The 25,506-nt window shown below is 36.5% G+C and overlaps 1 protein-coding gene across 3 annotated transcripts in view; it reads right to left on the bottom strand.

Moving 5' to 3' along the window:
- Positions 1–25,506, bottom strand: part of SEC24D (SEC24 homolog D, COPII coat complex component) — a 113,009-nt gene that overhangs the window by 29,987 nt on the left and 57,516 nt on the right. For all 3 annotated transcript variants that reach the window (XM_012507799.2, XM_003271311.4, XM_030815753.1), the window contains 5 exons: positions 16,325–16,463; positions 12,969–13,084; positions 5,903–6,027; positions 880–1,071; positions 203–296 (listed from right to left, as the gene is read on the bottom strand). In XM_012507799.2, coding sequence (XP_012363253.1) covers positions 203–296; positions 880–1,071; positions 5,903–6,027; positions 12,969–13,084; positions 16,325–16,463 — 666 coding nt within the window. The remainder of the gene's footprint in view (positions 1–202; positions 297–879; positions 1,072–5,902; positions 6,028–12,968; positions 13,085–16,324; positions 16,464–25,506) is intronic.

Genomic DNA, 25,506 nt, shown 5'->3' with positions numbered 1-25,506 from the left:
CTAACAGTGCTGGAATGGACACACTGGGAGCAATCTGTGGTTTTGGCCATTTCCTCCTGAGATTTGAGTGGAAGTTTGGAATAGCCTCTAGTGACCCACATGTTTTAATGAAGACTGTATTTTCTTTCATAAATGAAACTTTCTTTTTGTCTCTCTGTTTTTAAAATTTATTTACTAGCAATTAGAAGTGGCTTCTTCTCACCTTTAGTGCTTCCATGCCAGCCTGGATGACAGGAGCAAAGACAGTCTCATTTTCATTAGAGTCTGCAAACATGTCTGGAATCTGGTCCAACAAACTATAAGACATGAGTAAGCAAAAGGTTTGAAATGTTTAGCATATTTTAATAAACTTCAAGCAATAAATCACTGACATTTCAAGCCTAAACACATATGGTATTTATTTGACACCAACACCTATAGGTAATTTTTCCTTAGGAAATGATATCTTAGTGTGGCTTGGCACCAAAATCTATGATTTGAATGGAACATTTACAAAATCATTCTTTGTAGATATTTTTTCTATTCACTGCATTACTGATCTCTTAGACCATAAATTATTGGAACAGTGGCTACATCTTCAGTTATTACCATCATCACTGAATACATTCATCCATATATAGGAAATAGCTGCCTTGAGATACCTTTCCAGAAAAAGAGGAAGAACCGATAGGTCTGAATATGAGTATTTTAAAAATTCTTTCTCTTAGATACTGGTCTATATTTTAAAAAGACAGACTTAACATAAATGATAGAGTTTTATAATCCATGTCTTGAAACCCCCTTGCTAATGATAAAACAATGTATGATTGAATCAAAACACAGTGCAATTAAAGACAGACACCTGATTTACTTTTAAATTATAAAACACTTGATATTTACTTATGAATCACAGATTGGGATTCTTGATAGTTGACAAGGAAACCATCCAACAAAGGAACAAAGACTTCTCCAACATCAGTCACCACCATCATCTGAGGCTGGGCCAGATTACTCTTCACATTAAAGAAATGGAGAACTTTGTTATACGTGATAAAACCCACTCGAATTGCAGACGTCTCTTCTTGCTCTTCCCTGTAAGGAAAAAAAAAAGCAAAATGTGTTTGAGATGCTTTATAAATTTAGATGAAAAGGAGGTTTCTATCTGAAATTCAGTAAGTGTGTCTTCTATAAAATACATAAAAACATGTTTAAAGTTTTTGTCTTACTTTCTGTTACCAAGTGTAAACAATACTAGTCACGGCAATGGGGGATAGGAGTTACTACAAAAATAAACAAACTGATAAGGAAAAAAATCCTCAAAATTCTAGGTAAAAATCAAGTAAATACTTGTTCATATTTCTGTAACATATTTATTTTCAGTCTATAGAAAACAATAATGCTTTTTTCATGAATAAGCTAGGCTTATTACATTCCTTATAAACAAGGCTCTCTCAAAAGTCACCAGAAGGTCAGAAGAACAAATGGAATATTTGAAGCAAGGGATGAGGAAGCCACACTCATATTACTAACAGGACAGCTGCTTTTATTGAGAAAACACTTGCTCCTCTTCTCTGATTCTTTTCTTATATATCAGATAATCTCAACAGAAAACAGGCTAGATTTGGGGAACTATATACCTTATAAACACGTAGTATAAATATATAAAATGTTACATTTATAAAATGACAGTGTAATTGTTATTAGGTGACCATTTATGATGGTCATGGCAAAGCACTAAAAAGCTCCAAAGCTCCAAAACTGTAACAAAAAGTAGATTTTTTTTTTAAAGGAATTCCAAAATGAGGCCTTAGTATTCCTGTAAGTATAAAGGCATGAATGTTCTCATTCCAGTCTATAGTCTATAGTAAGTACCTTCAGAATTTCATGGTCTAAACTTTAGTTCCATGTTTGTTGAGTGCATCGTACAGTCTATTTTTCTCTCCTCTAAAAGAAAACACGTAGATACTATTGATGCTCTTACTAATTTTTAATGGAGAATATTACATAGTGCTCAATGGTTAAGGGAAAGACACAAAACATACATGCCACTTTCTTTGACCATTAGATTTCAGCATAACTTATTTTGATTAAAGGACAACTTTTTTGAAAAGGAACCTGGTTTGCCCAGCTTCTAAATTTTGCATATGGCCTAAAGAGTTACTTGAGTACAAGGGAGAGGAAAATGGAAGTATCTAGATGGAAGTATCTCAAGTTCAAATTGCTGATTCTGCTGCAGACTTACCAATTTCTTTGATATGTCAACAGAGTACAGGCTGATAAGGTACTGACTCTGAACTGTGTTTTCTTCTCTACTTCCTTCACTAACTGAGGGTATTTGTTCTTCACTGGGCAGTTTAAATAGATTCTCATAATCCCTTCCAAAAGCACTTGGAAACTGTTTATATTCTGAACACTTGCAAAGCTTTCAGAAATGAGAATCCCTATTCTTTCTAACTACACATACACAGACACTCACACACACCTCAATTATCCTAAATGGTGCAACTTTATGCAACTAACCACTATGCTATACTGCATCCATACTCACCCCAACCCCCACCCGATTCATTTGAATCTTACTCTTCAAAACCAAGTGCAAATTCTTCCTCCTCTGTGAAATCTCCCTGATGCTACCAATTAGAAGTAATTTCCTCTTCTAAACACTTATAAATCATTCTCATTGGGCTCTTAGCATAAGGTACCTTTTAGTTACAAGTCCTTAACTACATGCTAATAAAAGGCAGGACCCAAAGCTTACGTTATCTGTTCCCTGCGGATCGAGTACAATGTGGGGAATTCGATATTTTATTGAGGATGATTATCATGATGGTGAAAAACTGGATTTGGGATGTCAAGTTAGAGCCCCAACTGATAACCCAATAGTATACATTTCTTCCCAACTCCAGTTTAGTGATGTCACCCTGATAGTTTAGAACCAGCCTGGCTAGAAGCACTGACACCATGGATTGAGCTAACACTACAAATTAAGGCTTTATTTTTTTGAGAGCTTACCAGCACACCACTAGTTAAGCTCTCATTTCCCAGTAAAACTTTTTATGACATTAAGTGAAAAATATCCCAGCAAATCACAAAGGGCTTTTATTCTCTTTTAATAGTTAATTTAGAAATAACTAAGGCAAAAGACACAAAAGAAAATCTACAGAGGAAAATCTAGATTACTATTTCCCATTGGATTTGGACATTTTCAAGTGACAGGAAAGGAGTATCCTGGGATTCACAGGGTTCACTTAAGATCTAAATTAACATTTTCTAAAAGCATCTAATCAGAACATCCTACATTATTGCAAAATATTAGCACTGGTCTCCATGGGAACTTTTTTTTTTTATTTGTTTGAGAAACAGAACTGTCCTAAAATTTTCTTCAATGGTATAACTGCCTTATTAAATCATATCCAAAAGAAAACTAATTTTCAGCCTCTCCTTCCTATTAATTCTAGACAAGTTTTGTGAAGTTATATAAGAGATTTCATAAAGATTAATACGTTGATGTTCTTTTTTTCAATGATTACTTCTCTCAATGCTTGCCCCATCATCATTTTAATGGAATGAACCTGACAGAGCAATACTGATGACATTAGTAACTAGATGAACCAGAAAATTTTAAGATCAAGCATTTGGAACATTTTAGTTACAGCAGCATTAAAAACAAACAGACAAAAAAAAAAAAGGCAAAATAACTAAAGAGCTTGATCTGAATAACAGATGAAACATTTCAAAACTTTTCTTTCCTGTTCCAGAGAAGTCAGAAAAGTCTGGTGACCTTGAGAGGCCAAAGGTATAAATTCAAAGTTAAATAGTAAAGAATGAGGCCTTCCTTTTTCAAAAGATCAGCTAAGAGATTAACACACCCTAAGATGTTAATCAAGACTTCAGACTGTGCTTTTTAAAAAGCTGTTTGGCAAGTAGATCAAATTGATGACAATCTTACAAAAAAATAAAGTTACACATATGCACAGCACAAAATAAATTTCAGGGGAGAAGAAACAACCAGATTTGTTTTAAAAGATAAAGGAGAAAAAGGTAATTGGCTTGAATAAAATCTTTTAAAAGAGAGATCGGAATAGTGGCAGAGAATAACCAACAGTATCCTTTTATTTTTTCCTCCTATCTTTTGCCAAAGTCACACACTTGTGCTCCAATGGGACATAAAGTTATAATGACACCAAAGGAAAGAGTGTGATTTCATAACTTATATCAACAGGCTGTTAGCTTCATATCACCAGCGTTGATAAGGAACAAGGGACTGGTGAAGTAACTGTTTAGGGTAATAGATTAGCCTAAGTTGAACCAGTTTGAGAGAAGGAAAAGAGAGAAAGACCATTTCCAGAAATTAGAGTAGTTTTCTTTCATGCTAGTCAAGTTCAAATTCAGATTAAACCAACCCTGTGAGAAAGTTCTGTAATAAAATACATCATATTCAGCAGAAAATTCATACTTCTCAAATTTCCTTAAGAATAGGGTAAGGGAAACTACAGTCACAAACACATCTGCAGGCATCAGACGCCTTTCTTATGCCACCATCTTCAACTTGCTCCCAGCTCATTCTTCATTTTAGAATTTAGTTTGAAATTGCCTTGGTGTTTTTTAAACATCCCCACTGCTTTTCCAAACCATCTTCGAAAATATTATGACTTCAGCTTCACAGATACAAACAAAAGTACTCCTGGGAGGTCCAGAGTTCATTTGTCTGAGCCTCACATCTCCCAAAGCACCAGTCATATGTGCAAAGAATACAGAGGAATGGGCACCCAAAGATTCATGGAGCTCTAAGGGCTGAAGCCAACACCCCACCCTCCGGAAAAACATCCTTTTCCAGAACAAGGATTGTTGATGTTCAGGGAGACAGGTTGGGGGTGGGATACGTAGGGACTAGGTTACAGACAACATTTCCCAGCCTGTTCATATTTCCTTGCATGAGGGATGGCATTCTCCGTGCTCATGAATCTCCTTACTAGATGTTATTCCTCATCCTAAACAACTAGTTTTTATAAGATAATTTTAAAATAGCCACGTTTGATATTAGTTTTAGGAGAGGCAATAAGAGAGAAAAATAAAAGGATAGTGCTAGTTATTCCCTGCTAGTTTCCAAATACCTCTCTTAAAAGCTTTTATTCAAGCCAAGATACATTTTTTCCCCTTTATTTTTCAAAACAAATCTGATTGTTTTTTCTCCCCTGAAATTTGTTTTGGGCTGTGTATATGTGTAACTTTACATTTCTTATGGTAAGACTGCCATCAGTTTGATTTACTTCTTTGTATTAAAGCAGGTAATATACCCAACAGCCTTTTTAAAGCATAGTCTGAAGTCTTGACTAAGGTCTAAGGTATGTTCATCTGCTAGCTATTAGAATTAGTTTTTCACCTTTCCTTGCTGCCCTCTTGCAATGGCAAGGAATGTGGTGCACCTCAGGCTGTTAAGTTACAGGACACAGAGGCAGTAAAGCTGCAAATGGGTTGGACAGCTTATCATAAGGGCAAAAGGAAACTGCTTAAAAATCTACCATCTCTGCCATAAGACAACAGTTCAGTTTCCTGTCATCCCTTTGAACTCTGCCATGCTCAGCAACTACTAGTTTCCACTGGAAAATCAATGCTTTGAAAAGTGAATAACACATCCAAAGTCTTTCCCACCACACTGTTGGGATTCTTCTTATAATTTATAATGTACTTTGAATGTCTTTTACCATAGCATTTTTTTTATCAGTTTGTTTCTTTTGCTTTGTACAAATGATCACTCTAACTTTCTAAGGACTCAAAACAATGGTGCTGTTTGATTTATGACTAATTACCCAATGTCCTCATTAGCAAAAAATATCAATTGGTCATTCAGCACTTATCTTCTGGCCAATAAATTAATTAGGCAATAATGTATAAGTTGTAAAAAGAATGACAATTCCCTTACTTTGGAATTTTTTCCAGCATGGTCTTCAATTCTTCACATATGAGCTTGACAAGTCCATTCTTTATGTTGCTATACGAAACATCAATCATGAAGATAAAGGCTGGTGGGTTGGGAGGCTTATTCTTCTATAGGGAAGCAAACACATCACATAAATAGATACAAAGTAAATACATTGCATAATCAAATGTCAATACTCATTAGAAACTCTTGAAAGTTATCAGATGTTTCATTTAATATTTAGGATATACCATCTGTGGAATTAAATCATTTTTCCAGAATATCTGAGCATCTGGTTTCAGATGCTATTAAAAAGATAAAAGAAGTTGTTTATTTTCCAGGGTATGACCTGGGTCAGTATTGAATTAGACACCATTATGACATCTAGCACAGAAGGTTCACTTTTGCAAAGCTTTACTTTTACAGTTGCTGAAGGGAAAGTACAGAATTATGGCCAGACTTGCTTGTAACACTCTGCCTTACAGGTCGAAATATGTTTGGCACACTAACAAATTATGCTAAAAAAGAATACATATAATAGTGTTTGTTTTTGAAACTGTAATAAAACTTCATTAACTTGGATGTCACTGTTTTAGACTCTCTTCTTCTATCAGCTCTTTCCATTTTAAAGATATGAAATTGTTTATGAAAATATAACTGTATACTTTTTTAAAAACTGTACTATATTTTTAAGTACTGACCTAGTTTTTTACATGTTTGTGGTAACACAGAATGTCAGGCCTTTTCTTTATCTGTTTAAAATAATCACTGTGACATAAAGCAGCTGCTATGAACATGTTTTTTAGTTGTTGGTCCCTTTACTGGCTGGTGTTCAAACAGCTTTTAGGAAGTGATCCTTCAGTTGTATCTTACAAAATATTTAGAAAAGAGAGCCACAGGCAAACAACTTTAGTGACCTACATACAGAATAAAGAATTTAGACCAACTTAATTTTTAACTTTATAATAAATCACAAAAATTTTCTAAAATTGCATTTTAATTATTTTAAAATTAGATGACAATGTCTGTAAATTATCTTACTGATTCATTCTATATCCACTACAAGGCTAGAGATAACTTTTAAAAATAAAATCCTTCATTTTAAATAAAAACAAATTATAGGACTTAAAAATCATCATCCTGAAAACTTCAAGCCTTTGCCAAAATCAGACCAACAAAGAAATGAAGGAATTCTGCTATGTGAATAATTTTTATTGCAAATCATTCCTGATTCACACCTACTTTAATTCACAGCATAGACTTATGCTGATTTACAATGGATGAAAATAACAACCATTTCCATTAGTTAAACCAAAACCTCTTTGTGACAAACCCAAGTGTGCTGTACCATTCTTTTAATCTCTTCTATCAGCATTACCAATTCCTCATGGAATATTTTCCATATCTCCAATTTGCACATTTCTACAGCAGTGCTTCACTATAACTGGTTTTTGAAATATTCAAAATTAATTCATTGTTCCTCTAAATCACATTCTCTTCCCATTTCTCTATATGGGAATAACGTCACTCAAGGCTTCAAAGTGTGAAATTAGATTTGGCTGTTCCTTTTCCTTCAATAACTGAGTCCCATTGTTTTCACTTTCAGAGTGATTCTTTAACGATGTTTTGGCCCATCCCTACTCTTAACCATCTGAAAGCTTGTCATCTTGTGCCTAGATAACTGTCATGGCTTCATCATTAGCTTTCTTAATCTATTTCTCTACCCATTCAATCCAGCTGGCTTTGTCTAGCCAAGCTTAACATGTATGTACTCTATAAAATGCTGGTTTTCCATGCCACCTTACTAAAACTGCTCTCTTAAAGGTCAATGAACCATCCAGATTGCAAACTACAGTGACTTGAAATAAAAATCCAGCTCTTATCCTAGATCTCTTCTATCTCTTTGCAACTTTAGGCACACCAGACCACTTTGGCTCTCTTAGCTGCCAGGACACTGAAGCATCATTTCCTCTCCCAGTTCTCTAACTGTTGCTTCTGTTTTTCATTTTCTCATCTTTATCCAACTTCTCTCCTCCCACCCATGTCCATCACAGAAATCTCGTTCATTTGCTCAGTTTTAACCAGCACCTCTATATAGGCAACTCTTCAAATTCTCTCTCATCATGATTTCTCTTGAGCTCAAGACCAGCATTCCAATTAACCTACAGCACACATCCACATAAAAGTTCTGCCAGCACATTAGACTCAAAATTTTAAGAGATTATGACAACATCTCTCCAACTATACTGGTCTTTCCTACAAGAAACTTATTAAAAAAACACAATAAGCTAAAATAACCTGGGCTTGAAATCTCACTGTCACCATGGACTTGTCCACCTCACTTAGCATCCACAACCAGTTAAGTGTGAAGGCCCATGTGGCTCTTCTAGTTCCAGTAGCCAAATTTAGATCCTCAATTTCTCTCTTTTTCTATTATTTTTAATTGTGGCAAAGAAAACATAAAAATTGCCATCTTAACCATTTCAGATGTACAGTTCAGTGGCATTAAGTGCACTCACAGTGCTGTGCAACCATTACCACCATCCATCACAGAATGCTTTTCAGCTTGCAAAACTGAAACTATAACCATTAAACAACCTCTGTTTCCTCTCTCCAGCACCTGGCAATGACCATCCCACGTTCTGTCTCTATGAATTTGACTACTCTACATACCTCATATAGAATCATTCCATATTTATCCTTTTTGTGGCTGGCTCATTTTACTTAGTATAACATCCTCAACATTCATTCATGTTGTAGCATGGGTCAGACCTTTCTTCCTTTTTGAGGCTGAGTGATATTCCATTGTACGTATATACCACATTTTGCTTATCCATTCTTCTTCCATAGACACCTGGTTGCTTCCTCCTTTTGGCTATTGTGAATACCACTGCTATGAACATGGGTATGCAAATATCTTTTTGAGACTCTGCTTTCAATTATTTTGGGTATATACACAGAAGTGAAACTGCTAGGTCATATGGTAATTCAATATTTTTTGTTGTTTAAAGAAGTCTCGCACTGTCACCTGGGCTGGAGTGCAGTGCTGCGATCTCGGCTCAGTGCAACCTCCGCCTCCCGGGTTCAAGTGATTCTCCTGCCTCAGCATCCCAAATAGCTGGGATTACAGGTGCTCACCACCAATGCCAGCTAATTTTTTTTTTTTATTTTTAGTAGAGATTTTAGTTGGCCAGGCTGGTCTCAAACTCCCGACCTCGTGATCTGCCCGCCTTGGCCTCCTGAAGTGCTGGGATTACAGGCATGAGCCACCGTGCCTGACCGGTAATTCTATTTTTAATTTTTGGGGGAATTATCATACTACCCTCATTTTCTCATAGTTGGACAACTACATTAATTTCTAATGCTCCCTTGCCTCTAATCTCTCCTCTCATTATACAGACTGCTATCAGAATAAACTGTCTGATGCTCAATACAGATCACAATGCTTCCTTCTCTGAGAATAGGAAATTTACTGAGTCCTCAGAGCCAAGCACAGAGCATGGCACCACAAAGAGTGCTCATTAACTGTTGGCTGAGTGAATGAACGCATGGATGAATGAATGGAACAACTCCACCTTCACCTTTAATTGTCCTCATGGCCTACTGAATTAACGTAAGTTCTTCAATGGCCTGACATTCAAGACTTACCATGATACTCATTTAACAAACATGTATAAAAACCTAAGCAATCAAAGATACAATGCTGGACCCAGGGGAAAATAAAAAGATAGACTGTGTCTCAAAACAATGTCCCAGCTTTACTTCCCATTATTCCCAATACACATTCTCCCAACAATTTAAATAGTTTACATTTCCAAAATATCTCCTGTCCAAAAGTCACAGACTAGCGGGCCTAAGCCAAGAATTTGGCTGGAAAAGTGTTTTGTTTGGCATAGTGTTTGAAAAAATATTTGAATTTGAATATGTTTTGAGGGAAGGGGGAATATACTCTCTAATTATCCTGGTCCACGTCACTTCATCTACAATGTATGCCTAGCCCCCTAAAGAAATCTGAGTAAATTGTCAATATGTTTGTGAAACTGTTTCTGCTCACTGTCCTAGTTCCCATGTCCAGGCTCATAGTTTAATCAGCTCAAATGTCACTTCCTCTATGAAGCCTTCCCAATCCTGTTTTCTTATGGCACTATGATTATTCTATTCTTACGGCATTTATCATATTTGAGTTTATATGAAAACTATAGACATTTCTTATCAGGTCTATACATTGTAAGTACCTTGAGAGCAGGTTTATTATCTTGCTAATTTTGTTATGCCTTACAGCACACAGAGAAGTACCTTAGACATGTTAGGCATCTGGTAATGTCAAAGTGAATTAAAATTAAGTGAAGAGACTACATTTTTGTTCAGAAAAAAAAAAAAGCTGACTTGGATGGAGACTTCACATTTCAAGTACACTTTACATGCAGATCTATTCCATAAACTTATTAATGATAAACTCTCAGTTATATGACAAAGCTGAGGCCTTTTTTTTCCGAGGGAACTCCAGGATGATTGTGTTAATACTTGCTCATGTTTACACAGTGTACTGATTAGAGAATAGGGCTTCTGTGATCACACAGATATGGTTTTCAGTCTGGCTCCATTACTTTCTGGATGTATGGCCTGAAGCTGGCACTTACGCAGTCTCTAAGCCTAAGTTTCCTCAAGTAATGATGGTACGCACCACATGGGTTCACCGTGAGGACTAAATGATTCAACACATAGAAAGAATTTAGCCTACAGCTTGGCACATGGTAAATGTTCAATAAAGTTAATTTTACTATCTAAAATCAACGTTAAGATGAACCAAGATGAATAGGAAAATGTGATTTTGTAATTCCTCTTTGCAAGTGCATGGTGTAAAAAATACATGTACAAATTAAATAAGCTTTTCATTGTCTGAATAGCTAAGCCAACTCATTATTATACTTTATTTACATTTTAAATTATAATTAAATTTGAAGATGTTTACAGCATATTTATTATGAACTCTACTCTACTTGGAATAATAAACGGAAGATTATGCTTACAAAAAGTTCTTCAAAATGCACAATTTTTATTTGGTTCCTTGCCTGGCTGGGTGAGATTTCCCATCAATTAGACTTCTGGAATATTTCCAGATAACAGAGTTTGAAGATACTAAGACTTTTGTTCCCAGAAACAGATTTGACTCTCTGCCTAAGTTACTACTAAAAAAGCATATAATCAAGATCATGTTGCTTTTTTGGCAGAGAACTAGAAACTGAGAGCAGGGTTAGATTTATACTACGGTTGCAAAGACTGGCGAATAAATTTTCCATCATTAGTTACAATGGCTTTCTTACATTTAATTAAAACATTAAATGTTTGCATGTTGCCCAGTGATTCTCCTTCAGTTAACAGCAGTTAGGAACAAATAAACTGTCCAAAAATCACTGTATTTTAGGACATGCTTCTTGCCTAAAATAAAGCATTTGTACCAAAAATATTCCTAAATTTCCCCAAGTATGTTCAGATGTTGCAACATCTTAAACTAAAAAAGCATCACGTTTTCTTTAACAACTAGTTCTATGTAATATATTGCAAAATAATCATATAAAGCAGTAAAATAAATGCAATAAGTTATGTTAATGGAAAAAATTTTAAGAGCCAGTCAATTGAAAAAAATTCTAGTTAGGAAAAATGTTCATTATCATCTATACTCAATACATGACTGCTCCCCTTGCAAACGTCTATGAAAGAAATCTGTGGGTCAGAAGCTGTTTTCTGGGAATTGGGCATTAGCAGGCACTCATTTTTAGAAGAGAAAATAAGAAAATAAGTTAGAATGACCCTGTTTCTTCAGGTCCACACATGGTGCTTCAGATATGCGCTGAAATCTGAATGATACGCAAGAAGTCGTGATTTTCAAATCAGTGAAGAATTTTAAAGCCTTGCAAGGTACCCATAATGGTGTCATTGTGACACTGGACAAGGGAAATGGTTAGTCCTGGGAATAGTAATACCCGCAAATTCATTGTTTTATTCATTCCACATACACTGATCAACTACCTATCCCATGGCAGATAGTGTGGTAAATGTCACAATGATGACTAGATATCAGAATCTAAGAAGACAGCAGACATGTAGAAGGTTTAAATTACATGGGGATAAATGCTAAAATAGAGATATAGACCAAATTCCATGAAAAAACAGAAGCTATAGTAAATAATTACCATGATAAAGACAGAGAAAGTTGCAAATGCATATACACAATTAAAATTTCAGCCAGGCATTACAGAATAGGGAGGGGTTTGCCAGTTGGGGTATGTATAGATGTGACAGGAGAATGGAAAGATACTCTGGTCAAATGAACATCTGGTATAAAGGCATGGAGTTGTCAAAGGGGCTGAGTTCAGAGTATGTGGTGAAAAGTTTTGTATAACTGAAGATACAGCTGAGGTGATAGTTTGGGGGGCAATGCTTAATGGCCTTATAAAGAAAGCTAAATTTTTTTTAATTTAATTTTTTAGAAAAGAAATAACCAATAGAGGTTTATGGGAGGCAGTGAGTGTAGGGGCATGTCTCACGGTGACATTATAGAGCAGGAAAATCAAAGGCCAGGATCTCAGCCTGCTGAGATCGACAGAGTAAGGGGGATTCTGAGAGTCCAAACCATCGTGGTAGCAACAGGAGTGAAGGTAGGTACAGAAACACGTCAATAGTCCTACTAACCATTTTGGTTGAGCTTTTCTCTTGGAAGGGAAGTTTTTCTGAGACTCTTTACAAAATAAGGGAGGCAAAGGCACTGTACGGAACTACTGCATTAAGAACCAGGTATATTCTGTCTGGCAAGGACATAACAAATTATTGTTTTCTATTTCTGACACCACATTTCAGTTTTTAAAAATAATTCCTCCAGTAGATGGTTTGGCAGTTGAATCATGTTAACAACCTAGGAGATGGGATCTGTGTCTTAGGCATTTCTACCACTCCATGGTACCACCAAAATGCTTTGTTTGTGAATCAAGAGTCAGTTCTTTACATATGAAAGTTATTCACTTGAATTTAACATCAATGTATAAACACTTGAAGTTCTGGGAACACTTACTCTGCAATAATCCAAAGTGGCAACATATTCATAAGATCCTAGAGATAACTCTGGTTTCTCATAGTGATCCAGTCTTCTTCCAATGTGGTCCAGATGTTGGAAATAGAATGGTGGAACTAATAAAAACAAAATAGGAAAGAAAATATTTTGTTTTCATAAACACAGACAATTTAATAAGTTCTCAAAATTTATTATGAGAGGAAAGGAGTATCTGGAAAAATGTATTTTAAAGCTGGAATGTAGTATATCGTAAATACCTACTATTTTAAAAACATGTCATGGAAAAGAGGAGGGTTCTTATTCTATAATTTATTGATGACAAAGAACATTTATGATTTAGACCATCCTAGAGAAACAGAGTATAAAAGTATTGGTGTTTTTAAGTTGTCACAACCCAAATTCAATTGTCCCCATTTTATTACCTCTTTTAAAAATAATTCTGACTTTTCTAACTATTTGAATTTTTAATATACCTAACAGAAATAAACATTCGTTATCTGAACTATACTATGAACTACAATATTTATTATGCTTTAATTAAGAGATGTCTTCACCCATGTGGAGTTTGCACGGTAATCTTTTAATGTTTGGGCTTAAGAGTGGAGAGGATTACTGTATTAGGGAAAGACTACACCACTAAGATCTCAGCTAAGGAACTTTAATTTGATTCAAATGTCGAAGAAGGTTAGTTCTGGCAAAGATCTGGAAGTCATCCAATAGCACAGGAACACTTATGAGTCACATACTGAACACTTGGACAAATATGGCCTGGTATCTCTGTAAAAACGAACTCCTGTTGCCTTGAGATTAATAGGGCTGGCTACTAAACCACTGCCAATAAAATATTTAGAAAAACTACCAATGCTCTGGTTTTAAACTTTTTGTAAAGAACAACATTACCATTTGTAAAAACCATACAAATAATGCTTCTTGTTTTTAAGCCAACAATTTGGCATTATTTCTTTTTAGCTGTGAAACTGACATAAGAATAACAAGACTGTTTTCTGAGGTTGTTCTTTTTAAAAACAAAAACCCCACTGAGGCTTGATTGTTCTACGTTGTTACTGTATCATGGCCATTTCTTTTAAAGTAAATTTTATAAGGTTCTTATGCACATATGGATCTCTGAATCTGGAAAATTCAACTTCTTGAAAAGATTACAGAAGTAGAAACTGACAGGCTCAGCTGTGGTAAGTAAACTTTGAGGGTCTTAAATTGCTATTTTGTTACATTTAGATGAGATGGAGGATGCTGCCTTGGCTATCTTAGAATGCATAGTACAGTAGTTTCCACATAGTATAACATACAATTCATTCACATCTACACACAGAAACGTAATATGTGAAATGTTTTCCCTTTAAATTTTATTTTATATTCATTACCATTTAATATTGTCTATCATCTTTTGTAAGCCAACATTCAAGTCATACCATAAATCATGTACTACCCTTTGGCCCCTGTCTTCCTGCATGTCTCTGACCACACATACTCCCTACTGGACAATCTCTGGACACTTTGCTAGGAAATAAGAGTGGAACCACTAAAGCAAGCTTGCTGGGTTCTTTCTAACTCCAACAAACCTCTGTCTTTGTTAAACCTAAAAGAAGACAGGTGTCAACATACATCTATGGGAGTCTGGCTTCCTTGTAGGGACACATATTTAAGCCTAGTATGAATAATTCTATTGGAAAATAAACATGGCAGCTTCCTAGGAATGGATACCTGAGGGAACATGATCTGCTGTGTTGAGACACAAGAATTTTGAGTTGTTTTTCTCTTCCTGGAAGTGGCTGGGCCTTTTAAGGCCCTGAGCCGACACTTTGGGTAGGAGGCGAAAGAGTCACAGCAAAGTGAAGATCCTTGCTGCTCTTCGTGGTGGGTATGATTTTGGTCACCTTTCTAAGAAAGCTGGGGGCTTGGGTGAAGACATCTGAGGAGCTGGTGGGCTCGCTGGAGGACTTTGTCCAAATGCTTTGGGAGAAGCCTCCGTCCCTTCTCAGGAATTTTTCCTCTAAAACTAAAGCACAGAGAAATGAATTGCTACAGTGTTCCTGAAATCCAGGTCCCAAGACTGAATGATAGCCATGAATTTGGTTGCAGATTTCACCCAGGTTGAGAGAGGAAACAACATCTTCCTTAGAAAGAGAAGTAAGGGTAAAGAACTAACAGAATCTGGTCTCAATGGGATATCCAATTTGCCCTGAGTGGAAACCATAGTTAATGCAAGGAGAGAGATGTACCAAGAGGCTTAGGCCATAGTCTGGGATGAGTCTGGAAGCCAATGATTCAACTCCACAGCAAGATGCGTTTTAAGAACTGACCAAAGGTCTGCATGAGAAGCAATCACAAGGTCAGTCTCTGGAGCCCTAAGCTGGGTAAAGCCATGGACTGTGTGTGTGCGAGATAAGGTGGCAGGGAAATAAGAAGGCAAGCAGCGCTCTCCCACCAGAGAATGCTCACAGAGCCAAGATGCCATGAATGCAATGATGTAGGAGGAATACTGTCCCCAGCTCAGTTGGCATTAGGGAGTAGCCAGCACCTATGGGTAGAACCATGCGTTCACAGGCAGACAGTACTATATGTTCTTCAGATCTAATTACCTGCAGGGAAGCCTGTCTACAAAGATAAGAAACAGAAAAGAAAACTCATACTCTAACAATCATTACATGGTTCAAAAAAGTCAATGAATATGGGAATGTTCTCAGCCTCAGTATGTACCTCATTTAACAACAAATAATTAAAAGTACAGAGACATGTTATAAATGTGAAAACACTTTCAGCAACTTAGCAGTTTTCTTCAAAATCAGTAAATTCATAGTGGAATAAAACAAAATATAATGAATATGGGAAAGCCCTTTTTAATAACGTTCTTTCCTCCTTAAACAATACAACATTTACATCACAGTGAAAAAAAAAATCTATATAAGTGTTAAAGCCCTTGGTTATACCTAAGCTTTTCCTAAGTATCAATGAACTCATTTTCAAGAATAACCTTGAGAAGTGACAAAAGAGGAAAAGTCTCCCAAGTTTATCATCTGTAATCATAAGAGGTAAAAATCTTATTTTGTTTCCCACTGAGGCTTTGTGGAAGGGGATTAAGAAATAAAATTTTTCCCCCTACATTTGAGTTTTCTAAGAAACATTTCAACTTCCATGTGGGGCTCATGTAGTTACCTAAGGTTAAAAGGGGCTTAAATTTCCCAAATAGAGCCTGTCATAGTTGGTTTCCTTCTAGAGAATTATAAAGAAGGTACTGCTATATAGAAAAAAGAATGTATGCTTTTCCTAAACTAAGAAGTATAATACATTTTACTTAATAAAGAATTTCACAAAGAGCTTTTAATGGCACTGCTTACCATCATTCACACAGTTGCAAAATCCACACTGATATCTCCTTCCTCCTTCAATGAACTGCATAAATGGGCACATGTAGGCCTTGCACCTGTTGCATCTGACTGGTCCACTCTCGCCGTGATTTACCAAGTAAAGGGGACTCTGGAGAAGCAAGAAAAATTAAATGAACAGGTGAGTATAGGATTTCTAGGTACTATAATTTGGAAAGTCTTTTAATGGCACTTTTTTTTTTTTGAGACAGAGTCTTGCTCTGTCACCCAGGCTAGAGTGCAATGGCATGTTTGCTCACTGCAACCTCCGCCTATAGGGTTCAAGCGATTCTCCCGCCTCAGCCTCCCGAGTGGCTGTGATTATAGGTGCCTGCCACCATGCCTGGCTAATTTTTGTATTTTTAGTAGAGAAGAGGTTTCGCCACGTTGGCCAGGCTTGTCTCGACTCCTGACCGCAGGTGATCCACCCACCCTGGCCTCCCAAAGTGCTGGGATTACAGGCACAAGCCACTGCACCTGGCCTAGTGGCAATTTTTAAGGAACTCAGCTCTTAGCTTTTGCCCCAGGACAGTAAAGATGTCTTTATTGGTAACATATGAATTCAAAGCCATAAGATGTTGTCCAGAATACCCAAACAAAAGTTAATTTGAGTTTATCTCATTTATAAGGATGTATCAATATATGTATATTTATGTCTATGTGCGTAAGCATGTTTGCCAATATGTGTGTGGAGAGAGAACGTATAGTGATGGTAATAACACCTAATTATTCTTACGTTAAAAACATTCTAGACAACTTGTGTCACACATTTTGCTAAGTTTCTTCATAGATTATAAATAAAGAGAGTTGGGTCTGATTTTAAAAGTTCCAGTTTGCATAGCAGTATGCTGTCTACGTAGTTCCCCCAAAGCACATTGACTATTTCTTCAAAAATGCAGCTATTTGAAGAAATATGCAATAATGTTCATTTATTTAGGCAAGGAGGTCGATTCTACCTTTTCTGTTAGTTTATCAGAAAAAAATGTTTTACAGAATACTCACAGTGTAGCTGGCCATGCTTTGCCAGAACTGAAAAAATAAATCATTCAATTGCTTCTTCCTCATAAACATACATAGAAAGCATGATACATCTTTTACAGTTTAAAAGTAAAAAAGTTCAGCGTTAAGTCTGCCTTCCCAACTCTTCTGGCTTTCGGGAGAAAGCCACAGAGGTACTTGTTTTTGTAAATCTCCTTAAAGATAACATTTAAAGAAAAGCTTGAGAATTGCAGGCTTCGGCATGTCAATTAAATTTTTCTTTACTGAAAAAGATATAAATAAAGCAGACTGCTTTTGAACCGAGGCCTGAAGAGCAGGAGGTCAGTGGGGTAGGGGCATCAGGCCATTTTCTGCTTCAGTCTTAGAAAACCGAGATCCCCCATTGTCCCTGCCCAGATGTTCAACGTGAAAGCTGAGGTTTCAGAAATCAGTTGGGAAGTCTCAGAGCAGGAAAAAACAGGTTTAACACAATACTCAAAAGAATCAGGGGAAGGATTTAATTTTTTTCTTTAATCATTCCCCTCTATTTCTGCACTGCCCTCTTCCCCACCTCTTGCCTCAAGAAAGCCAGAAGATGGATTGGATTTTCTTGTTTATGGTCGCTCTGATCCACAGCATGGGCCTGGCTCTGGTGCCCCACAGGTAGGGGTTGTGACAAGGATTAAGTGAGTAATACATGTGCAGTGCACAGCATTGTGCCTGGCAAAAAGTAGTTGGAAAATTTTTATCCATAACAGCCTTTCCTCTCTCAAAACCACTCAGCTCAGGACAGAGTCATCTTTGACAGGAGGGCAAGTATGAGATGGGCTTCAGGTCCTGAAGGCTACCTGGTCAGTTACTGTAAAAACATTATTGTAAAAATGATCTAGAAGACAGAGAATAAACTTTCAGGGGACTCTGATATACTCTAATGGTTAAAAGTTGAGAGGCAGAATGGATTTTTACAACACTCTAGGAATTTTATTTAAATACATAGTCACACATACAAATTCATATATCTGATGTATACACCACTCTTTCACACAAACTTTTTGTTAGAAAGGTATATAGTGACAAATGTTTGTTCTTTTCAGCTGGTAATAGGAAGAAATTATTTGAGGAGGCAAGAGAGAAGCAAAAGCGTGCAGGTACAAAAAAAAAGACATTCTTAGAACAATAAATGGAAAGCTAGAAGAGTAAGAAGCGGAAGACAACAAATATGTGCTGTTCAGGTAGCTTCCTCTGGATTAAAAGTACAATTACCAATCATGACTCCAGTTACTGCTCTGTTCCACAACTCCAACCTCTGAGATCAGGAGATGCTTTCAGAAGTTAAAACTGGGAGAAATTCTACAGTTTCCATTCACTCAGCCAAGTTTACTTTTCTCATCCTTTTATTTTCAAAAAGTCCAAAGGCTGTAACAAATCCCCTGATTTTAGAAACCAAATATGATCCAATTATATGCTAGACAAGCCAAAAGTAATGGAAGCAAATTTGACCTTATTATCACTGATATCATTTGCTCAAAGCCAGACCCAGACTAAAATTACTGTGAAAACTATCGGCAACGAACACCTATGCATTAGTCCTGGCAGATTCAAACTTGCAGGACTGAAAATGAATGTCTAACAAGAAACTGGAGTCAAGTCATGACTGTGTCTAGGCTATTAAATACACTTACAGTTTTTTCAATTTTCACTTTTTTAGAAACCAGATGATGGATAGGTAAGTAAGGTCTTCAGAAAACTGAGGTGACAGTAAAGAATGTTAAAAGCTTTTTAACTGTTTACATTTTATTTTCAGGCAACAGGGCAAGGGCTTCTAAATTACACTGGCTTGTTTCATCTCTCTCAGGCCATGTTGAAAAGCATCAAAGATTTCCCTTTGCACTCTCCAGATGTCAGCTTATCTGCACCACAGTAGTGTGCATGAGCTCATAAATAGCTAACCTTACTTTTATTTTGGGTTCGATCTTGGTGTGCATGGCTTTAAAAAAAAATCAAATTACTTTTCAAAAAATTGCCTAAGTTATCTTTTTTCCTTACCAAGGGAATTATATTTACTCAGAAATGTTGTCAGATTTTAAAAATTTTGTTTACAAATATAGTTTAATATTTAGCTCTTAGTATATCCCTGTCTGCCCTTTGTTTTCTGTTCTTAAGTGGAAAAGTGAAAGGATAGAAAGACTGGCTATAAAAACCTCACCTGGCTATTGTTTGGTTCTGGCTCTGTGTGGCACGAGTTTACACAACATGAAAGTGATAGGGAGGCTGAGGAAAAATGTGAACCTTTTCCTTGTATTTTTGGATTAAGAGGGGTGTGCCAAATACTATGCTGATACTAATTTTAATAAAATTGCTTTAATTGAATAAAATGTATCTCTTGTGTATGTATGTAAACACTGGTTGATTTTGAACCACAAGTGAGAATATCATTCTAAGAAATGAGGCTTAGTACTAAAATGATATCCAACAATTAAGAAACAAAATGAAACAACTTTTGATTATTTTTCCATGTAAAAGAAGCAGACATCAAGATGTATCCACCAATGCCTTCTTAATACCACTAGTAAAATTTTAAAAGTCTTCTTATTTGAATACATTATCAGTTTTCCAAGTATTCTTGCCATTCTCTTGGGTAACTTTAACATTTGTACCACAGGTACCTTTGAGGGACTTACAGTGTAGCAGGGTAGAAAGACAGTTAACAAAAAAGTACACACAAATGCAATGAAAAACACAGAGTATGAGGAGAAACAATACTTGGCAGAACATCATAAACAAGAGCACTTTTTAAAGCTCTTTTCAGCTCAGAAAGGCGATGTTAAACTATTCACAGATTGTATTTCCAAAACAAACACAGATGCTCAAAGAAAATAAAGTACAGTGTAGAAAGACCCATCATGAAAAATCTGTATCAAGTTTGTAGGCTGTGTGTATTTTTGTTTTGGCATCTATATTATTAAGAAAAATTTGAATACCCAAGCCTGGCTACAGTATTTCTGTTTTAGGAAAGTAATGAACTGCAGTGTGGAATTAAAGAAAGCAGCTAAATACCAAAGTGTTTTTATCCCATAGATCCAACAGGTGGCACTGTGCAACTAAAAATTAAAGCTGTATTTACCTTATCAGCAGGCAAGAAAACAACCAAGATAATCATGCTACATTCATTACATGTAACTCTAATAACTTTTAACTGAACTTGCTTTTCTCAAAGAAACTTCTGATAATGGTTTAAAAATATTCTGGGCCAAACAAAATACAAATAAACATGGAATACAAGACTATTTTATGCATACATTGTATAGAAACTGCAGAATGTGCCATATTTACTAATAGCCAAGAAAAACTTATTTTTAAAGTTCCTAATCCTCTGCCGACTTCCCTTGAGTATATGTAGGGAAACAGAGGTGCGGTTGGGATAGGGAGCCACAAAGTGGAGCAGGCAACCTAATGACGGCCTGGGAAGCAAAGAGAACAACGACGCGAATGCCCTGCTGCCAGCGTCCAAGCCTACTCTCCACATTAGCCACCGTGGTGCAAAATAAAAAAGCAACAGTGACATCTGGTGCGTCCTGGCACACGGCAGTACAGTGTGATGAAGAAAAATGATTTTCTAAAGCAAACGCCTAGCTTCCTGTTGGAACATCCTATCACAGGCATGGCTCTGGTACAGGGCAGAGACAGAGTGGCCAAAGCCCAGATTTCAGGAATACTCTGAATGAGTAATGTCATATCTGCCCACACCCAGGACACTGTTGGGTGAAACTGGCCCCATCTCTCCTTTCTTCTCTCATTTGTCCACTACCCACTCTCCTTATCTTTCAGCACCAGAGTTCATGTAAGTTCTAATAAACACACACAAACTCTTCAACCACCTACTTTCTCCTCTCTTCTAACACTCACTAATTTTTTTTAAAAAACTTATTTTACATTTTCAATGCATACTTCTTCCTCCCCCTCTTTTTTTTCTCTCTTTATTTCCTTCATTAGAAGTCTTCAGGAAAGTAATCAGCGTCCTGGGACTCTACAGTTGTCCCCACAACACCAATATTCTACTTTACAAAGTGCCTGAAGGAAATACCTTGGTTAAGCAGTTACTGGTCATGGGAAAGAAATTTTTGCCTACAATGGGACCTAAATGAGAAGATTTAAAATAAGACCTGCCAAAATGTTATACAGTTTTCCAGCCTGATTAAGGATCATATTCAGCATCAACTTGTATTTCCCAGGAAATCACTGTAAATGTATCTCTCTAGCAGCAGTGATTTCCTATTGTCAATGTAACTTTGGCAAGCGGCTACTTCTTGGAATTGGAGTGCTGCTTATTCTTTGGAACTGTCTCAAGAGGAGGTCAGTTGGTAATTTGGATTAATTGGAGGATATAAGTAGAAGCATGGAAATGGTATGTAAAAAGATAATCCAGAACCTGTGATGAACAACTACCCTTTAAAAATGTTAAACATTCAGACTATTAGGCATGCTGCAAGATGAGCAGAGTCAGTCAGATTCCCAAAGGATTATGCCCAGAGACTAAAAGGAAAAGAGTCTGTATCAACTGCATTTATTAAAGACATTTCCATGTGAAAGAGAAATGAGAAGCAGCTTATATGTGCTTTCTACTTTTGGCTTTACCATATATGACATTCACTTGGCCTATACGGACAAAAAAGGTATAGTTCAATAGGCTATTTACTGAACAAGTGCTTTTTAGAGAGCAATACTATTCTACCTAGACTTTTTAAAATACATGTGAAATGAAAGAATATTTTCTGAATTAAAAAATAAAATCCTATCATGTGTCTTCTAAAAAGAAACAGAGCTTGAGGATAAGACACTTAATACATTGCATTAGTTCTAAGACTATATTTTTATGAATAATGTTTCTTAAAAATTTTTAATGCTTTTAGTTGGCTCTTCTTAACCTAAAACTTTGCTTTTTTAGCATTTTCAGAAGATTTTAGTTTTCTTAGTTTGTTAGTGACACTTGGGAGATTGTTTTCCCTTTTTCCTTTGAACAATACTATCAGAGAGTCTATTTATTCTGTCTTTACTATATCTATAGCTTGTATTAGATTTGGAGACCTCTTTAATTTGGAAGTCAGTTTTTTATTTTTAGGTTTCTTTTCATTGAAAAATACTGAAAAATTTTACTGATTGACTTTTCATAATAAATGTAAGAGCATAACTATTATCTTTATGGTCTTATGGTCATTTGTAGTTTAAAATGTTCTCATTTATAAAATCTCAATTTGATATTGAGGGGCTAACAACCCAGGGAGTGGGGAATTCCCATCCACATTGTTCAGAGGAATGCAAGGTCAGTGATAGGAAGCGACTTGTGCAACAAATTGCAGAGCTGTAGCTTGAATTCTGATTTATTCCAGCTATTTATGTCCTCTATGCTATATGTGCAAGAAACAGCTTGCAGACTGGATCTGTAGAAAAGCATATAGTTTCAGAGAAAGATACCATTCTCGCTGGTCTGTGACTTGAATCAAGCCCTTAAACCATGCTCCCTGGTAAGCATTCTAATTGTCTCTGGTCATTTCTCTCTCCCATTCTCTACAGAAGCTGCCATATACCTTTGCATCTTGATTAAGCTCCTTCCCATAAGCTCCTTTTCCACCTCCCTTGGCAGTTACATTTACATTCTTCTTCACAAAGAAAATAGAAAACCTCAGGTAAGAACTCTCTTGACTTTCCCCCACTAATTTACTAGCATCTATCCAACACTTTCCTTTCTCTCCTTCTCCTGTTACAATGGAAGGGGTGGTCCCCTCTCTTCTGACTTCTCAGAGGCTTTGTCTAACCCTGGACCATGTCTAACTCTAGCCCCTCAAGATCCTTTCATCCACAAGGGAGAATTATACTTTGTTGTCTAATTCCAGGCCACTTGCAGGAGACATATTTAATTGTCATATGTTCACATATAACCTTGTACCTGAAAGCACTTATCACACTATTTTACTTTTCAAAACCACGACTACATTCTCAAATCCATGACTCACAGGTCCAGCCTGTTTACCGTTGTGTCTCCTGTAGCACAATACCTGAGACAGGGGTCGGTCAATGGTTTCTGAATGAACAAACACAATAGCTCAGGTACCCACAAATACACACTCAGGATAACTTGTGATAGGTGTTAAAGCAAAAGGTCAAAAAAAAAAAAAAAATCTTCAGAGGGGTCAGTAAAGCCTTCATTCAAGGAAGATATGGGCACTTACGAGGAGCTGTTTGTCCACTGAGAGAGAGAGAGAGAAAGAATTTCAACCAGTGAGAACAGCTTAACACAGGAGGAAAAGCCCATGGTTTGTTGGTGGCCAGCAGGCAAGTAGCCTTGAACAGCTGGGATAAAGGGAGATAAAGAGAAAGGCTGGAGTGATTTTAAGGAGAGCCTTCAAAGCCAGGTAGGGTAGTAGTATACTGACTCAGCAGGTTTCAGACAGACAGACAGACGCACACACACCCCTACCTAAAATCTGTTGTTACTACATGGTAGGAATTCTGATAGAAGTTAGTAAGATATTTCACCATTCACTAAAATGATATCCTTGGGAAAACAGTACATTTGGTATAAATTTTGAAACCTGCTTATAAATTAGCAAATTCTATCACGTTTTACCATTATCATGAAGGGTTTTTAGAATTTTTGTTTGTTTCATCATCTCATATTTCACTCAATTCATTAAATTCCTGGGTTTATGTTTAAAATAAACTCAAAATATGTTTGAATACTGTGAACAATTTTTAAATTGAATTTCTAGCTAAAAAACTTCACCCTTTAACAGCAGTATGTTAGCTTCACGTTCACCACTGATCCCAAGGGCCTACATTACAGAGTAAATTCTCAATAAATATTTGAGTGGATAACAAGGAAGAGAGATAGGGAAGGAGTGAGGGAGGGGAAAACTGAAGGAAGGGAAGGGGAGGGGAGAGGAGGGGAAGGGGGAGGGGAGCGGAAGGGGAGGGAGACAGAGAAGTCTCCTCTGGAATTGAGGATATCTGCCAGTTCTATCACAGAAGATCTGGGTGTGATGAACCCTAATGTGCTTTCATCCCAAAATATACACTGATAACTATACTAGAAGATTCGTCTCTTGGAATGGCCAAAAATGCTTTAAAGCAAGCACAGCTGTGACCTTTCTACCCAGGCCTCTAATGCCAAGAGGGCTTTTTGGCGGGAAGGTCACATTAAACTGTACACTGAAGTCTATGAAAGGGCGGCTCCTGGTGAGAGGGCATTTTTAGTTTCAGAAGGGAAAATAAATACCAATGCAGTTAAGAGAGCACCTTAATCGGTTTTCGTGTCCTAATTCATAACTAAACTATCAATGGTAGGTAATGATTCTTCAGCAAAAAATGGTCTGTTTGGATTGGGTTATGCTGACACAATGTTTCAGGTTATGGGCATATTTGCAAAGATCAGCATTATTTTTCTTGCTAGAACAGATGTTTAAAACTTTTGAGTAAGATACTATCTCTCCAGAATTTTAGGCTTGAGCAACATTTTGCCACATTTCTTACAATCTTTGACCTATTGTAACTTATCTTTTATCTCTATGGGAAAATTATATGTTGTCTAGTTACAGGCCACTAGCAGAAAACACACTTCATTGTTACAACAATGCACAATGTTCTACAAATGATTAATATATCTTAGACTTAAAACCCTTCTATAGCTAGTGTTTTTCTTCTATGACAGAACAATTGGCGGCTTTCCACTCCTCAAAGGAAAGTTGTGAAATACTCTAAAGATAAAAAGGGTTAAAAATAATAAGCCCAGAGGCAAACTATCTTTGTCTCTCTGGCAGAATTATAAATTAGTCAAAGTATTCCCTGCATTAGTCTTACTTCTTTATAAGGCCATAAAAAGAGATTTCCCTCTATGTGAGGGTCTGAATTTATTTATTTATTTATTTATTTATTTATTTATTTATTTATTTATTTTATTATACTTTAAGTTAGAGGGTACATGTGCACAACGTGCAGGTTTGTTTACATAGGCTTACATGTGCCATGTTGGTTTGCTGCACCCATTAACTCATCATTTACACTAGGTATTTCTCCTAATGCTATCCCTCCCCCAGCCCTCCACCCCCCAAAAGACCCCCGTGTGTGATGTTCCCCACCCTGTGTCCAAGTGTTCTCATTGTTCAATTCCCATCTATGAGTGA

This window comes from Nomascus leucogenys, chromosome 7b (genome assembly GCF_006542625.1).
Source record: "Nomascus leucogenys isolate Asia chromosome 7b, Asia_NLE_v1, whole genome shotgun sequence".
Classification (NCBI taxonomy): domain Eukaryota; kingdom Metazoa; phylum Chordata; class Mammalia; order Primates; family Hylobatidae; genus Nomascus; species Nomascus leucogenys.
This window is presented reverse-complemented; position numbering and strand designations above follow the sequence as displayed.